Below are 18909 nucleotides of genomic sequence, written 5' to 3'. Positions count from 1 at the left end.
ATAAGTTTTTAGCCGATTAAAAAAAAGGAGATTCTCAGTTTCACCAGCATGTGAATATGTGACATATTCACATGCTGGTGAAACTGAGAACATATTATATGTGAAATAATGTGAAGTATGTTTGTGCGCGGTTATGTCATGTTTATCTAAACCGATTTTGATGCTGTTTTACCCAGTATTGGCTAGACTTGGGACAAGGCTATTAAAATGTTTTTTATTGTCTGGTTAAAATAATAAACCACATATGCACAACTTACTTAGGGTGAGTCATAATTTAACTATAGAAATAACTTGATAAATACCAATCATCTCATTCATGCGTATTATTTACTCCCAATTATTTTTGCATGAAACAACTGTTGTTACAAAGTAACACTTTCCGGTTAAACCCATAAAATGTCTCTGAATTTATTTATACCTTCACCAACACAATCCGGAATGTTAATGTGCGCCTACAATGTAAATATTCTTAACGAGACAACTCGTTATTCAAAATCGGTAAACAGGATCTTTCCCGCTCTGTCATCAATCATGGACACCGTACAGAAAAGAACCTCCTCCTTTTTTTGAAGTCGGTTAAAAATAACAGCTGATGAAAGCAAAATACCAACGTTCTTTGGTGCATAACAAGGACAACATGATACAAGAGAGACAAAACACGGACTGGATGTACCGTACGCTCCAGATTCACAAAACGTTTTCTCAATAAAGACAATTTTGTATAAATACGTACCAGGAACGCATAAGCGCAGGTACGTAAGATTTGATGCGGGGGATAAACTTTGAACGGTTCGAAATGTTTGTACTAGCTTCTTGAAATCGCTTTCAAGTTATGATTTCCTAGTACACACATTGTTAAGTGGCAAAGCTCTGTTTATTTTGCGCTTTAATTTGGTCCTTCTGAACCCTCAAATACGTACAGTAGACTGCACATCAGTGGTAACTGTCATGCACCTTAACTCAATAGTAATAAGTACGATTTTCCTATAAAACTGTTACCACTGACCTGAAGTTGACTGTACTAACTATAAGTAAATGCAAAAATAACCCTGTTTCTCACGACTTGCGGTATCATGCTAAAACTACTGAACAGATTTAAATAAAATTGGGTATATTACACATTAATAGATTCAACAAAATGACAAGTGCGATAAATACTTCTTCCCTCAGAAATCGATCAGTATATAAAATAAACTTAAAAAACCTTTCTGTGAACAAAATCAATGCAAAAGCTATAATTAAAATGTCACTCAAAGTCTAAGAAAGCTGGTCTTAATAGGAAAAAGTGAAAGGGCCCTATGTTTAGCAGGAGACCTACCTATTTTAGTACATTATTCATGGTACAAGGCCATGGTAATTGACATGGTACTTTCGATCTTGTCTCAAGTCTCATGTCCCGCATTCGAAAACGATAATTTCACTTTTATGACTGTTTGTTTATCGAGTATTTTCTTGGGAGTCTTTAAATAAATTGTTAAAAGAAATAAAATGTTTGAGATCTTTGTATGGGATGGCATTTTTTTCTGCAATAATTCCAAAATTGGTGTTTTTCAATCTAATTTCAATATACGATTTTGATTTAGGTAAACCTAAACCCATTATTTTTATAGATTACAAAATGTATAAACGCAGTGTATGAAAGCCCTTTTCACAAAGAAACACGAGTTATTTCGCTCCTTTTAGCAATCAATTTGTAAATTCATATCTGCATGTTTAAATTAATTTTGACAAAGTGTTCTATAACATGATTAGCATGCAAGCATGTCTGCTGCATATGCTTTGCATAACAATGAGATCGATTGAATCTTAATAAATTGGAAATAGGTACAAGCATAAGGCTAGTCATTAACAAGATATAAAATTAAGCAAAAAAAATACCGATAGGATTTTTTTGGAAAATCAAACGTGGTTTTCTACTCAGTAGTATCCTTGGACAGAGAAATTGGACAAGAAAAAATCTTGGATGTCTCATTTCGTAATTAGAAGATTAGACGCCACGCTTCACATTATTGATTCAAATTGTTTGTGCACATCTCTTCGCGAACAATTTTGATGGAATCTTGCCGTAAGAGAAACTTCGTTTTGGGTGTGCCATAAGTACTTATTTCTAGTAATATAAGCCCAACTATACAAAGGTGTAATGTTTTATTTTATTTAGCATGTGTATGTAAAAGTTAATATGACATTTATTACGTACCTACATTATTTCACACGTACTAAGAATTTGTTTTCGAATAGAAAGTTTTGGTACCTGTTTTGATAATGTGATATTTTTTTGTGCTGTCAACTCGTCTGTTAGTTTGTGTTTATATAAGAAATGTCTGGCTTTCACGAAAGAAAGTAAGTTTTATTGCGCAATATACACACATGGAAAATATGAAGAAGAAAAAATTAAGGGGAAAATATGCATCTTAAAGCGCGCAATACGCCCCTCGCTCAGCATAATGCTGCGACCCGAAACGAGACAGAGTCCCAGCGCTGGTTTTCAGCGATAGCCGGTGCTGCCACAATGACGTTAAAATAAAATAAATAATTATCTTTTTAATGTTAAAATAAATAAATATTGTGTTTTGATATGATTGAAACTAGTTTGGTTGAAATGTCAAATACATCTAATGTACTTTTTTATAACCATCCACCCTTTGGGTACGAAACCATGTAAACTATCATAATATACATACGTATTTTCCGCAGGAATGCAGTATTTCTAAATAATAATAACCACAACTGACAACAATGCAAAACGGTATTGACAATGAATATTCAGCAAAATATAACTTTGTTATGTAAGAATGCAACGTCATATTACAATAAAGAGTCCCGTTGTACCAGGATGGCATACTACTGAAGAGATCGTTCGACATTTTATTGCTATTGTCGCGAACCGCGCACTGTCTGAAAACCCCGTAAAGGCAATGCGTAGTGAAGTGGTTGTAGTACAGTAAGTAAGTTACATGTAATAAATGTTTGAAAGGATTGTAAGTGCGGTAGTATTGTTGGGTTCTTGCGCTTCGAATTATAAATATGTTTCCTAATAGGAATTAAAATAATGTTCTTAATTTTATTAGTAGACGATTGTCTCTGATGTTTATAGTAGTAGATGAACTGATGTAAATAGACTCGCAAATTGAAATTGACTCCTCATAGAATATGGAATCCTAGTACTTTCTTCACCCACTACTAGTTGCATAAATGCAGTTACTTACGCACACAACTTATGAATAAGCAATACGTTGCTTAATCACATGTTATCCTAGTACAAACAATCCCAGTACATTTTACTTGCAGTACCTGAAGAGATCGCAGATCTATTATGTCAAGCAATGACATCACAACAAAGTCCCGTTGTACCAGGGCTGCATAGTAGTCAGGATATTGCTGAATAGCGTAAATTACCATTTTCGCGGACAATGCGAGGTCTTTCACCTTACGCGTGCATCACATTTAAAGCGCGCACAGATTTGAATTTAAGCGAAGGTTTTGCGCGCATGTAGTCGCCCACGGCTCGCGCGTTGCATGACGATAGTGTAGGGTTGACGGAACGTGCGACGTTGGCAGATTTCGAAAATGGAACGTGCGTTCTTAAGTTGTCTCGTAAAACGAAATTGAATTTGCTTCTTGTCTTGGGTGAGACATTACATTTTTTTTATGAGAATGACCAATTAAAGTGAAAATACACAATAAATTTTTTTATAGTAGTGAAGGCATTATTTTACAATCATTACTATTCTAGTGCAGCGTGGTTTAATTCACTAATAACTTTTAAAAAGTTTTATTTAATTTCAAGAAAAAATATTTGTACCGCATAAATTAAATCCTGTGTGTTTTTATGCCTAAAGAAATAACACGAACATTTTTTTTTTATGTGAGAAACAATGATAAAATTATATGTAAACGAATATGAACAAAATCGCCAATCGTGTCAATTAACTATCCCACTCAAAATGCAAATTGCACTGAAAACAGTAATTGAAATCAGCACAGCCCTAATTCCGAAGCATTCTAAGCGACACACTCATTATTCAGTACATTTATCCTGTATCTACTTGTGATATAGTTTAAACGGGTTGTCCGCACCAAGTGTGATAGCAACCTGTCTGCAAACACCAGCCTTTATACTCAGGGCTCAACTTAAACTGGTCGGGTAATACACAGTACTAAGACCAGTATAGCTTGGCCTCTGTATCCAAAGGACCAATTCGGATCGAAGGTTCTAGAAACAGTGGTCCTTTTGGTAACCGCGAGGGTAACTTGTATGTCTCGGTTTTTCGTTTTCTAAACAATACTGGGGGTTTAATTTCCGCGTGGTTTTAAAGGTTATTGGAAATGTTTGTGTGTATTGGGAGGTAATTGGTTAATGTGATGTAGGTACTCTTAGGTACTAGGGTAACAGGAATGGGAAAGGGTATCTAAATAGCTAGTGAGTGCGATACGAAGGATTCGTCTTGGTTGCGGTTGGTATAGCTTGAGGCTTATGTCAAAAACCTACCATCCGTAAGCAAACGAATCGTTTCTTTTTATGAAAACCAGGCAATTTGAAGATGACGAAAAATCTGATCTCTCAGCCTTTTAAGAGAGCTGTTAAATGTGAAGACATAAATGCGAAAGTTACTCAGTGCGGTTAACAAATTAATAAATACCTTCTACTATCAAAATGTACCTTACATAAATGATTGTGAACTTTTCTCATCACGTGGAAAATTAACTCAAATCAGGACTTTTCTCATCACATCATGGAGTATTAAGTCAACTAACTTAAGTATGCAGAAACACCACAAGTCCTACTTAATTCAAAAGATCTGTAGCAACAAATCTTAATGGCCCAAGTTCCCACACTTGGCTTCTAGAAAAATTTGTATTCAACCTCAAACGCTCACTTTCCTTCGCGAGAGTGTTAGAAATCGTGTAGTGTGTCAACGCACTAACCTAACCTGCGTTGGACACGTGAGATAAACCAAATGTAAATACTATGAAACTTTATAGTTTGTTTGAACGCGCTAATCTTAGGAGACTCATGCCCATTTTCTTCATACCTAAAATCCCCTAAGAGCATTTAGGGAACACTTAATACGAATTTCATTTTCACCAAAGTATAACCGTCTTACCACAAAAACTTTTAAACGTCAGTTTAAGCCTTGTCTAAAAAAAATTCAAATTATGACGTTGACATATGGTTCATTTTGCAGCCACAATTTTTTTAGACAAGTGTAAAACAGGCGTTTAAATTTTTGTAACAAGGCCATATGTGTTCCTTATAGCCTTTTTATTGGGGGAGCCCTTATTCTAAGTGACAGTTAGGGAAACGTTAAAAGATTGTTGGTGAAAACAGGCAAGCCTTATTACAAAAACTTAAACATCTGTTGAACACTTGTCAAAAAAAGTGTGGCCGCAAAACGGACCTTGTTTTAACGTCATAATCTGTATTTTTTTAGACAAGTATTCAACAGACGTTTAAAAGTGTTTGTGGTACGACGGTATAGGTCCAATGACCAGGTTTGAAAATATAAATCAGTGTTAGATAAGCTAAAGGCTGTAGTGTAGATTTTTATCCGGACACGATGAGTAGTTTTCACAAGATTTTGATATTAGATACATACTTATTAATATTTTTGCTGTGGAGTTTGTTACTAGGAGACAGCCACACAGCTCATTGATCGAGTCTTAAATAATGCTTGACGCGGTCGATCCGTGGATGGGTTGCTCCACGTTTTGGAAGGCACGGTAAATAGGTGGAAAAAAATGCAGCTGGTATATTATGAATTTAGAACGCGCAAGAGTGTTTAAAATAGGTTTTAATAGTATTTTCTTAATAGGTATGTGAATGTTGATTACCTATTTTAAACGTTCATTCCTAGAAGCTTAATTAGAAAATACCACAGCAAACCTATTTCAGTCAGCAAAAAACATCATCTCTGATTGATGGTTCTAATTTTAACTCGATTCTATAAAACGGGTTAAGGCTCAGGTTTGCAACTGTTACGATCAGTAAATCCAGTTTTATTACTGTCCGTAGTAAGTTATATTTATATCTTACCGGTTGATGAGATTCAATCAGGTGACCGTAAGGACTCTCATTGGTTCTTTTTTGTTTGCTGTGCGGGTTCTTGGTCCTTTCGTCTTAACGAGTAGGTAGTGGATTTAGAAAAGCGGTCACAATGTACAGAATTATAAAAATCACTTAACAATATTAAGTACCTATATTTACTGGCTTTTGTCTTCTGAAGAAGGTCAAGAAATCAACAGACTTTTCCTAGTAAACTTTATAACAAGACTTGTGAAATGCTTTTTGATAATTATAAGGTTGACGCCTGGTATTTTTTGTTGCGCAATCTGGACAATGAGGCAGCTCTGATAATATTTTTAGGCGCATAACCCTCAATCATCAACCTCGAGTAGCCTTAGACCAATTTTGCTTTGGCGCAGCATGTCTTCTTCTTACATACTTCTTTGTTTGAGGTCATCTCACATGTAACATTATTTTCAGTAATTTCGTCTTCCACACAAGCATTCTTTATTATATTGCCGCAAAATTCTTGATTCTTTTTTTCTATACAACGAAAAGTTACCGATTAACGTCACAAACTCAAATCCTTCACGAAACTTGATTAAATCATTCCGATTTATCAACGTTTTTGATTTATTAACTCATGGACCTGACAGGGCCTGGGATGAGAGGCTCGTTTCACGCCATTTTATAGCTTTAATAGATATGAAAAACTGTCAAGTGCCATATTTCATTTGAAATCACCGATCTGACCTAGATTTTTGATGGCGCCGATTGAATTTTTTTGACTTCGAAATTAACGATAGATAGAATATGGGGATTGGGTGTAAGTGTGCTAGATAATTATGTCACGCAAAAAGACCACTTAGAAGACTATAATTAAGAAGAAAATAATAGGGTAGTGTCCAGGGTCGAAATAATGAAATAATATTTAGTCCGCTTTTTAGAAAATCAAAAAATATTGGATACGTATTTTTTCTTTTTTTAATTAAACATAAAATGACAAAGATAATACACTTCAAAAATTAGGAGTGGGGGCCTTTTACGTCACAGTGTCCTGAAAATTGTAGCAACTTGTGACGTCACACTCAACTTTAACACGCTATATCATAACAAGTTCTGATCCAATTTAAAAAAGAAAAAATACGTATCGCTTAATTTTGGACAATCTACAAGACGGACTAATTATTATTTTTTAGGAAACTAGCCTATTCTTTATTTAATTATTCTTACGGACTGTTTATTGTTTTAGGGAAGATAAATTAAAATATTTCTCGTGTAAGTCATTATTTTATTTCTACAAATTATATTTTGTCAGAAGTACGACTAAGGGATGCCGAAGTACAGAATTTTAACAGCCTGATGGAAACTAATTAGAGTAGTCATCGACTGCATTAATTAAAAGTTTTATGTTCTTATGACTGCATTAAAGTTTTGCCATAAAAATCATTTGTTTATTGCGATTTTTTTTGTAAAATGATCCGACTTTTATTAGCTCACGTGTAATTTAATAACATCTCGTGTACCAGGGCATCATAAACTTGTAGTAGTACAAAAAACAAAAACCGTGCACAAAGAACACAATCACAATTAAGAGTTGCTCTATTTCCCAGACGGTAATAAAAATATTAAATCGTGCATTTATTAGACCGATGATATTGCTCACAATTCATTTGATTATAAACTATAAAGAGTTGCTCGCGATCATGATAGCCTAGTACTTTTAGAGTGGAAATATTATGGCATCACTCTTTGGCCAGCGCCGCTACTATAAAATTGCAATTAGTATTCTCAAATTGGTATCGTTAAATTGATTGTTACTTACTGGTTAATTTTTATATCATTGTAATTAGCTCATAGATTAATTTAACAGTTACCAATTCGAGGTTTGACTATTCAGTAAGATGTACCCATGTACACACACAGAATAAAACTTGTCTTCAAGTCAAAATCAACAATAGATAGAATATAGAAGTTTGTAGAGCACGCTAGCTCAACAGTAAGAACTTGACCCCAATCATTCCCTTTGGACTGCAGCTGCATACATTGCAGGCTTCCAATAGGGATGTGACCCAAATCGAACTCAAGGGCGAGCGTACAACTCCGTATCATCTATGAGCGCCTAGTACATTTTTGTGTTATGATCTTGTGTTACGACGACTTGTACACACACTACATGTATAAAGGCGAAAGTTCGCTCCAGTATTGAAACAAACCATATTTGAAAGAAAAGTGAGAAAAATATCAAAGCAATACTTATTCTCAATTAACGATTTGACACGATTTCTACAGTAATTTCATATTTCATCATTACCGGACCGTATGACAGTTTTATCGAGGATAATTTGCTTTTGCTATAAGTAACTGTGCCATACGATGGTTGTACCAATTTTCCTATACTTTATTACTGGTGCCGTTTTCTATATCTAACTGTTTATTACCTGTCCTAGGCTGTGTTCTTGAGAATTTTCTAAGAAAGTGAACAACACTAGGTATAGGCTATACTTATAAGTTCTGAAGCTGCGTATTTAAAACGGTTTTTTTTAGGGTTCTGTACTATCAATCCATGTCCAATATTAAAACGGGACCCTATTATTGAGACTTTTTTGTTCGTCTGTCCGTCACTAACGCATATATCATTAAATATTCACAAATGGTGTTCTATTGCCGGTATAATAAGAAATGTTTCAAAATCAAAATAAATATATAAATTCCTACAAATAATGACATAGGGAGATGAGATTTCGTAGAATAAACACAAAATCTATAAGCAAAACAAATCGTTACTTTTATAAAACATCTGGTCAAAATATTGGTCTGGAACCTCTTTGTCGAAGGTAAGATTGAAGTCACCGGAATTGCGAATGTATGAGCCTTTAGAGCTGTCATTACATGTAATATCTGTGTATTTCCTAACACATTTAGGTAAATCTAAAAATCAAAACCATAATATAACAAAAAAATCTCCTCTAAACCAATAGAAAAAATCTATCACCCATTACACTTTGTATCACATAAATTAGCACAACAACAATAAAAAAAAACTTATCGGTACATTTTTATGCACGCGGTTTATCTAGTAAGATAAGTGCGGGTGTCGGTCCGTGGTGTCTGCTAATGGACTTCCCTAGTCACGGGCGAGCCCGCGGCGACCCGCTAGTGGTGGTTGGGGCTGTGAAGTTAGCGGGTTTTGTGGAAGAAGAGTGAGTTTTTAGGGTTTTTTGGATGTATTTTTTTTGTAAAAAAAGACAAAACAAACGTAGGTGTAAAATTAGGTTTTTAATGATTTTTCACATTCTCAAATAATTATTTGCATCGAGTATTTGAGAAAATCACAGTTAAATAATATTTTGAAAAAAAAAACAAAAACCTCATAAAACTTCCTTGATGGAGTTTAAGCTTCGAACACAAAGAAACCCTTATATTCACTGGTTTACATTGAACTAGCTAGGCCTCAGGGTTTCGCCCACCCCCCGAGATTATCACTTCTCGTAACCGGGTAAATACTAGTCTATGTCATTTCACAGGCCATGGATATTCAAGTAGTTTTGTCGTAAAAACGCTACAGACAGACAATTACCTTCACATTTATAATATTGATAAGGATTTACTATGATCTGAAGATACATCTTTCCTCTTTTACATAATAACAAATTCTGTGACTATTTAATCTCGCTTATTTCACAGCCCCACGCGACACCGCGTATTTTATATTCGCTGCATCTTATCGGAGTGTTGTATTGTTGAGATTCAGTTTAGTCGCAGTGTCCACGGAATTCGCAACGAGCCTTTATTTTATTTTGTAAACACTAAATTCCAGACTAAACTTTGTCTTGTTAGATTTCTAGACGAATCTTTATGCTAAGATTTTCTAACAAGGAGATCTTTTATGTAAAAAAAATATCTCGAAGAAACCGCGCAGCTAAGGTCTTTTGAACTAAAATAAATAGGATGTATAAAAAGCAAAGTAGAATGAGCAAGAAAACTATCAAGACCAAGAACACAAATAACTGATAAGGATTTTGTTCATAGCCTAGTCATTGTAGACCTGTTTACCGCCATATACCTGGACAAAGGCTTTTTCTTATTGACCATTCTACCAACAAAGCGATTAGCTTCAAAAATCGTAGTGTTTAAAAGCATACCCTTTTTAGCCTACTACTATCCTGTCGATCAGACGATGGTCACCATCATCCATTTAAGATGCACCAGCTCAAATTATCAAGCTAACCTTCCTTCCTTTTCTCATTCCAGCATCATCATGGTGCGAGGCTGCTCGTGATGCCACCTGCCCCAGGATCTGCGGCCCATCGCTGCAGAGTGAACCAGTCTGCGCTACTGACGGCTACATCTATCCCTCGCTCTGTGAGATGAGGAAGAAGACTTGTGGGAAAGGTGGGGTGAAGGATTTTTAGCTATACGAGAGTTTATGAAAAGATTTAAAAAAGTACTTTCTAATTGTTCGTTCATAGCTCTTTTCCAAGTGATGTACAGTAAGAATGTAATTTCAATCTGCTCACAGTTACAATTGCTGGAATTCTATATTAAGATGTTGCCCCGAACTAGATGGATATTGTAAAGGAAAAAAAAACACAAATGCAACAGAAATACGATAAGTTGGGGGCAAAGATGAGGTCCGTGTTAAATACCTACGAGAAAAAATCTAGGATAATTTAAAACAGAAAGGAAGAAACACTTCATCGTATTCAGCATAAAAGTGCCTATGACTTCTCTCTTACTCTCTCAAGATATAGCTACTAAAACTACGACATCTTCATTTTACCGTAATTAACAAAATACCCTATATAATTCCAGGAGTACGTCTGGCTCAAGATCAGACCTCATGTTCCCGAGCTCAAGGGTCTAAGTGTGAACATCGGTGTACCTCTGAGAGGGACCCTGTTTGCGGTACCAACGGCAGGACCTATCTAAATAGATGCATGCTGCAGGTCGAAATTTGCAGGTAAGAAACTCTTTTAAAGTAAATATGTAATTTATAAAGAGCAAGTAACGATAGCAAAGCAAAAAAATATAAAGTATAACTCACCATATTTTTTAAGAGAGCTATCAAATTCAGGCTTATATAATTATAGCTGAATAGAGTTGAAATAATGCGTAAGAAAAAAAAATGTCTGCAGATTAAATGAAATTTATTTTACTTCAATAGCAGTCACATGTTACCGAATCAATTTCATCGTCTTCATCATCATTAATCAGTTTATTTTTCCTAGCATCATCTGCATCGTCTGTTACTTGATAAGTTTTGATTATGGTTTCAGGTACTTCTGTGTTTTCTGCCAATTCTTTGGTTTCTTCGGATTTAATATCTATTTGATCTCCGTATGTTTTAGGGTCGGCATCGGACTGTCCCACTTGGGAGCGTGCAACAATATCAGTGCTCATAGGGAGAACTGCCCCGTCGATTGCTCCCAAGCTCCGCTCGATGGACCCATCTGTGGATCTGATGGAAACGTGTATAAGAGCACCTGTCAAATGAAGCTGCTGACTTGTGGGTGAGTGTGCTTTTGTTTTATGATCCCCTAGTATCGTACGATACACGAACTAAAATAATACTTATAGTTTCTTAAACAAGAAGGATTATTGGAGTTGACAAATAAATATTAGAAACCAAAATATAATATTTATCTTATTTTACATGAATGAAAAGAGAATGTAATGTTGTTTGTTGTTTTGTAAAGTTAACTTCGCAATATGGTAAATTAATCCTATATCAAAACATTTCAGGCAAGGAGTAGTACGAACTAACAAGAAACATTGTCAGACTACCCGGCACTGTCGCGAGTCGTGCTGGCGGGTTGCCAGACCAACCTGTGGATCTGACGGCAAGCTGTATGCTAACGCTTGCAGGATGAAGGCCAGTAACTGCGGGTATGTGTATTTGTAACTTTAGGGCGTTAAGTAATGCATTACACCTGAATGTATCGACGATGCAGCTGATACCAAGAGTGTAAGGTTCGATAGAAAATTTAAGAAGCTACTATTTTGTAACGTACATTAGAAATAGGGACCATAGGGACATAGGGTGCTTACATAAAGAAACAGGTTACCGGTACAGACAAATCTGTACGGGTAGGTACCGATCGGTGCAGGTATAATATTTCAATACAATCCTATACACTCACTTATAAAGAAACAGGTAAACCTGTTTCTGTTTCAATAGGATTATATTGAAATATTATACATAATATTAAATAGGACAAACAATCCGGAAACAAAGGTTCCTTGAAAAATCAAATAAACACTGGCTTCGAAGACATTTAAAAATGAAGGAAAAAAGAAACTCGAAATAAATATCCACAATTGTTGATTTCAGAAAACACGTATTTGAAGTACCAATGGCGTTCTGCGTGTCACAAGAGAGAACTTCTGGAGGCGAGTCGTGCCCTAAGGACTGCTTGGGACAGAAAGAGAAGCTGGTCTGCGGCTCCGACGAGATGGTGTACAGGAACGAGTGTGAGATGAAGATGCTGAATTGCGGGTGAGTTGTAGAGATAGGAGGACACCGAAACCGAGACAATACCTTCTCAATGGTATACCAATACGGAACAGGCCCCAAAAGATAGCGAGATTTTTTGGATTATCCGAATAAAACTGCGGGATCTAGAAATCTATACTATATTTTAAAGCTAAAGAGAGAGTTAGTTTGTATGAACGGACAGCTATTACACTGGTCTGATAATAAAAATTATTTCATTGTTATAAATAGCTTATTTATTGAGGAAAGCACTACGCTACTTTTTATAGGGCGCGCGTAGTAGTACCTAGGGGATGCGGGTGAAACCTTTGATAGAAGATAGTGTTTAGGATTTAATTAGTGTAGTTCTTGTAAAACAGTAATGATAGGGGGTTACTTACCTACGATCAGCCCACTCATATGGCATTGAGCAACAAGGATGTAAGGGCAATCTAGAACATAGAAACATTCGTTGTAGATATAAATGACATTCCACAAATCCACATATTTATTTACTACCGATATCATAATGTAATTATTCTCTTGACTTATGGGGATTCTTCTAAATAACATTTCGAGAATTGAGTATTGAGTATTTATGTAAACATTTTTTTTTTACATTTATTAATTTTAGTTTGGTTTTTTTCTACAGAAGTGTCAGCAACCGAAAGATAGTAAAGAAAGTGGACATGGAGAAATGCCGAGGCAAGATGAACCGGTGCATGAAGGTCAAGTGTCCAGCTGATGTAGACCCAGTCTGCGGTACCGACCAGAAGGTGTATACTAACCCTTGCTTCTTGAAGGTCGCTACGTGCCTGTGAGTATCTTGGTTTTAATGCTGTCCTGGTAGGTCGGTTTGAATATTTTGGATTTTGGATATAGGTTTTTTGGAATTATTTGTTTTATTTGTAAAAAGTTAAAGGACATTTTTATTTTATTCGAATGCTTTATAGTAGTAATCTTGGTCTCATGTAACAAAAAGTTTCTCGGTTTTATGTTGTCCTGGTAGTTCGGTTTGAAGATTTTTGATTTTGTTTGCACTTTTGAAAAAAAATATTTTGTGATAGGTACATACTTTTTGGGATCTTGGTCGCTGTTGGCAAAAGAGTTTCTTAGTTTGATGCTATCCTGGTATGTGTGCTTAAGGATAATTAAAATAGTTTTTGAATTTTTAGTTTGCAAAACTTGGCCAACTCAATAACATCGACAAACTCACTCGGCTAAACATATTTCTTACATAGATTTTTTTATACATAATTTTCCTCCATTGTAAATCGTTCTGAAATTGATTACAGCAAGGGAGTCCAGTTGGCCCACTTTGGCAACTGCACGCTTCTGCCGCGCTTCAAGGAGGACTGTCCTGATACCTGCGAGAACGTTGTCGAGCAACCCGTCTGCGGATCCGATGGAAATGTTTACAAGTAAGATTTTGTTATTTTTATTAATTATTTATTTAGATTTTTCTGTTGCCTGGTTGGTACCTAACTACACAAGAAGGCTAACACAAGAAGAATCTCCTAACGTGGTAATTAAATAGTAACATGACTTTCATTTCATATTACACCTTTATAACGTCTGTTTAGTTACTTAATTTTGCTATCCAATTCTTATAAAAAATATAATCCAAGTAAATAGAATTGAGTAACAATTGTTCAGCAACAGAAAGCAATACCAGTTTATTTGATTATGTGCCTAGGTGGCCTTGGTTGCATCATTTATTTACTCTTAAAAAAATATAAAGCATTATATTTTCGTTGTGCAGAATATCATTTGAAGGCGAAATAAGGGTTTATATGGACCAATTTGCGACCAGACCAATATAGGACCTAATATACAACATAGACATCGAAATCTATTTACAACTCAACTTTGTATTCAACAGATCAGAATGCGAGCTCCGCCTAGCAACATGTGGGCAACACGTGGTCCCAGTAGCTGCCTCCCACTGCCGCACCACTGCTCTCTGCCATGAAGAGTGTCCTGACACCCCGGCCTTCATCTGCGGGTCAGACAACCGGTTCTACAAGAACGAGTGTCTCATGAAGAAGGAGAATTGCGGGTGAGTTGCGAAATGAGGAACCTTGGAGAAGGAAAGGAACGAAAAACTAAAAAGGGGGAGGGGGTTAATTTTGATTAGGAAATAAAGGTTTCAAAAATTACCAGGAGCACATGACAAGCAAAGAGAATTTAAAAATTCTTAGCAAGCTGTGCTTTCTAGGAACATTCGATCCTAAAAACTATTTGCTACGAAAAAGATAAATTATAAAGTTGAATAAAATACCAGGAGCACATCACAAGCAAAGAGATTCACAGCAAGCTATTATTCTCATAATTTAATTAATTATCCTTTTTTTAATATCCCACTAATAACACCAACCAAGATACCAGGCGTGCATAACTAACAAGGAGTTCAATTCACAGCAAGCACGTGTTCGTGGTGCCTCTGAAGCGCTGCCTGGCGCGCTTCCAGTACTCGGGGTGCGCTCGCGTGTGTCCGCCTGAGTACGACCCCGTCTGCGGCACCGACAACAAGACCTACTCTAACAAATGCTTCTTGGAGATGGAGAACTGCCGGTCTAGGTAAGTTCTCTTTGGAATTATGGGAGCCTAGTACTTGTAGAATTGTTTTAGTCATTTTCTATTGGGGGGACAAGGGATTATCCTATCCAACGAATGCTTCTTGGAAATGGAGAACTGTCGGTCTAGGTAAGTTCTCTTCAGAATTATGGGAGCCTAGTACTTGTTGAAATACATTAGTAAATTTTCCATTGGGGGGAGGGGAGATCCTACAAATAAAATCCAAAGAAGTGTAAGAAAAATAAATAACTGTGAAATAATACAGAAAGAAAGACTCCTCATTTTGATTAATTACAACGTCATGGAAAAAATCTGACTATCATCTATCATTGTAGTAAGACTGTAGGAACAAATCACAATAAACACCGAAAAAAGTCTCTATTTAAGAGGACGAATTGGAATTTTTGGCGCCAAGGATGTCAATTTTTCTCAGTAAATACAAAACGGATCAAAATACAACTTGGTTACCTGAAAGTTCATGATATAAGCCTTATTTTGTTAGTTGTAGAAACATGATTAGGTAACTTTTATAACAGAGAAAAATATATCAAACATACCTCTTTTTAAAAAGAGATTCACATATTATGGGCAAACGGGACCGATTTAAGCCTCTTAACTTTTTTAGTAGTTGAGTATATACATACTCTTTAAAATGGTAGTAGGAATTTTTATTAAATTATCATTTCTAAATATTAAAATTACAAAACCATTTTGTCGCTTACGACTTTTAGTTATAAGCTAGCGCGCGTATTGTTATCCTCGCCCCGCTCAGACGCTCCGACCCCTTTTGGCGCCTTAGATGCGCGTGCCGTTTATGGAATTATTGTTGACCACTTCCTCGCCTTAAATAATGCAGTATCCTAAACATTACGTAGGTGCGTAAATATACTTTTTTCGTTTTCAAATATGTATTTTCCTTCAGAAATGTAGTCTGATCAATATTTGTTGTTAAAAAATATGCATTTTTCCTGCCACCTGTTACGACTCAAACTCTACTATCATTTAAATAAACAATTTAAATCTTGATGACACTTATTTGCAATATGATACGGTTAATAATCGACGTAAAACACAGATTACTTTGTAAATAATTTCAGATATTTCCACAGCCATTGTAGTTTTACTGTATTTACCCTACTACGGTAGTATCTATTTAGGTTTAAGTATTGTAAATGGCATTTCAATGATTGGCTATGCGGCATTCAAAATTCTAATACAAACATAAGTTTGTGTGTAGGTAGCTATGCTCTCAATAATTCCATGAATACAAATAAATTGACAATAGTACGGTAGACCGCAAGTCAGTGGTAACTGTCATGCACCTTAACTCAATAGTAATAAGTACGATTTTCCTATAAAACTGTTACCACTGACCTGAAGTTGACTGTACGACATGCTTAGGAAAATTTTAATATTGTTTTGGAAAAAATATTTCAAAAGTGACTAATTTTTTTTCAGGAGCCTGGTGCAACTAAAACATCTCGGCACATGCACGGAGCCCATCGCGGAAGAACCGAAAAACTATCTTTATCGATAAACTAATCGAATAACAGTCATATCGATATAATCATATCGCTTTCTTTCCATAATCAAGCTCTCGGGAGGAGTCCCACTTATTAGTGCCAACTTTTTTTAAGTAAAAATATACTGTTAAATAATGTAAGCGACCAATCTTCGTCTTCCAGTAATCGATATATTTAAGTATTACTTAATTCATGTCCATAGTTTAATCGATTAAAAATCGAGAAGGGTTTCACACTAATCAATCGCAAATACTTCTTCACATTGGGTTTTAAAAAACGGTATTTGGATCTTTCTGCTTCGAGTCAGTGTGGTAATTCTTATACGACTCATATCGAGTTATCGAATCGGTTAAACTATGCAAATCGAGAATTTTACTTTATAAAATAGATCAGTACAAACATTCGAATTCCAATTCGCTATGGCGAAACAAAATGGCCAACCTTACTAAAAACCTTTTTAGATAATTTTTAGTGATTTTAGAATTAATTTTTGACTGTTTTATTTATTCTATTTATTATCTGTGTGTAGTGTAAGATCATTATTTTTTGTAAATAATTAGTGAATTTTCGTCATATTTATTGTTTTTTCATAAGAATCGATGCATTTAGAAGAAGACTTATTATTTAACGATTATGACAATAAGAAATATCGATCGAATTGCGAAACATTTTTATGTGTTTTCCGCCTATTTACGGGAAATTGGAAATAAGCTTGTAACTTTTTGATAAAACTGAAAAAATCTGCTCATTGGCCCATAAAAAAACATTAATGACATTCCATAACATTTTTGATAGATTTACGTATTTATTTTTAGCCTTAAATAATAACTGAACAAATAGTTGTACTTTTAGTCATGTGACACCACATTTTTCAATATTTAATGTACTACATTTTCAATATCGTTTTTTATACTCTATAATCATAGTCTACCGTGTAATAACAAACCATTAAAAAGATTTTACAATTTTACTTCATTTTATTTGTTACTTTTCCTATTTATTTTGTAGCTATTATTTTAGTTTTTGTCTACTACGAACCGATAGTAAATTCGATAGTAACACTCCCATGGTGTTTCGGTTGTGGGCACCACTTTTTCTATGAAATGGACCTTTATTTACGACAATTTATTTTATTTATTTGCTGGGGAGTTTGTTCCACCACTTCTTCTTCCCAGCAAAAACACATAGGAAGTGGTGAAGGGCGGGCGTTTTGGGGGCTGTCTTTTGTAGATTTGACGTTCAAAAAGTGCTGATTTTCAGCCTACTTTGAATAAATGACTTTTGATTTTGATTTTTGTCAAAATTTTAAGAATAATATTATCAAAATGTTTCTATACACTTGATAATTTATAAAAGAAATCTCCTGCTAAGAGTAAAAGTAATAATAAAATAGATATTTACTTCAAAAGAGTTCACTATGGTCTTCTAACTTTTTTCATTCACATTGTTTGCAACCGTCTTCTATTATTGGTGTCAAACCTAAAAAATAATAATTTACTCATAAGTTTAGCAATAATATGGCGCTGTCCTAGGTTTGCTGATAAAGATAAACCTTATTTTGGCAGGTCCTTCATAGTTTATGAGGCCTTAGTACCTTGCCTAGGTACCATATGCTAAATTTTGTCTAAAAATCATTTTCATCAACTATCTATCGGATAAAAACTGTAAATAAATATACTCTTAAAAATATGGAAAATTGAATAATCATGTGCCTAGCCTTTTCCGAACTATTTTGGGGTTGGCTTCCCGTCTAACCGGCTGCAGCTTAGTACCAGAATTTGATATCTAGTGATCATTCTGACCTTGAAAGTGCCCTACTTTAGAACTTTAAAACTTCTCTAAAATAGCACTTTTGAGAATAATCGAATCATAGAAACAAATTGATAGACGAAAAAAAAAATATTTTGGTATCTAGACCTCTAATGACTATAGCCTTGTAGGTAATACATTCGTGGACCAATATTAATGTGTCAATTGTTTTACATTAGGACAACGCCATACATATTGAAAGTGAATAAAATGAACTGTCATCACTTCTGATACCCTGGTGATGCTGTTGCCCATTCTTATAGAATAGTTGTAAAATGATTTATTGTTCAGACAAAACTTTTAGCATCGGAACAAAATGCATGAAAAATTATCAATCTTGAGATGAATTTGAAGAAAAAAATATTTCCACCGAAGGAACAAAGAACTAAAGCCAGAACAAAATTATGAATTATTTCGTAGCATTTTAGTAGGCATTTTACTTCCCAATCAATATTTTTTCTTACTTTTTTATAAAATGGGCAACAGCGTTTTATTTATATACCTATTTTTTAAGATTTATT

General features: G+C 35.0%; 1 protein-coding gene across 1 annotated transcript in view; it reads left to right on the top strand.

Annotated features, from left to right (window-relative positions):
• Positions 1 to 17302, top strand: part of LOC110377103 (serine protease inhibitor dipetalogastin) — a 58787-nt gene extending 41485 nt beyond the window's left edge. Inside the window, exons 3-12 of the mRNA XM_064041504.1 lie at positions 10259 to 10399; positions 10820 to 10967; positions 11356 to 11517; positions 11750 to 11893; positions 12339 to 12503; positions 13132 to 13296; positions 13775 to 13900; positions 14362 to 14538; positions 14901 to 15059; positions 16515 to 17302. Of these exons, the coding sequence (XP_063897574.1) occupies positions 10259 to 10399; positions 10820 to 10967; positions 11356 to 11517; positions 11750 to 11893; positions 12339 to 12503; positions 13132 to 13296; positions 13775 to 13900; positions 14362 to 14538; positions 14901 to 15059; positions 16515 to 16593 (1466 nt within the window). The 3' untranslated portion in view covers positions 16594 to 17302. The remainder of the gene's footprint in view (positions 1 to 10258; positions 10400 to 10819; positions 10968 to 11355; positions 11518 to 11749; positions 11894 to 12338; positions 12504 to 13131; positions 13297 to 13774; positions 13901 to 14361; positions 14539 to 14900; positions 15060 to 16514) is intronic.
• Positions 17303 to 18909: the final 1607 nt, after the last annotated feature.

Source organism: Helicoverpa armigera, chromosome 25 (genome assembly GCF_030705265.1).
Source record: "Helicoverpa armigera isolate CAAS_96S chromosome 25, ASM3070526v1, whole genome shotgun sequence".
Classification (NCBI taxonomy): Eukaryota; Metazoa; Arthropoda; class Insecta; order Lepidoptera; family Noctuidae; genus Helicoverpa; species Helicoverpa armigera.
The sequence above is the reverse complement of the archived record's forward strand: the minus strand, read 5'-3'. Positions and strand labels throughout refer to the sequence as shown.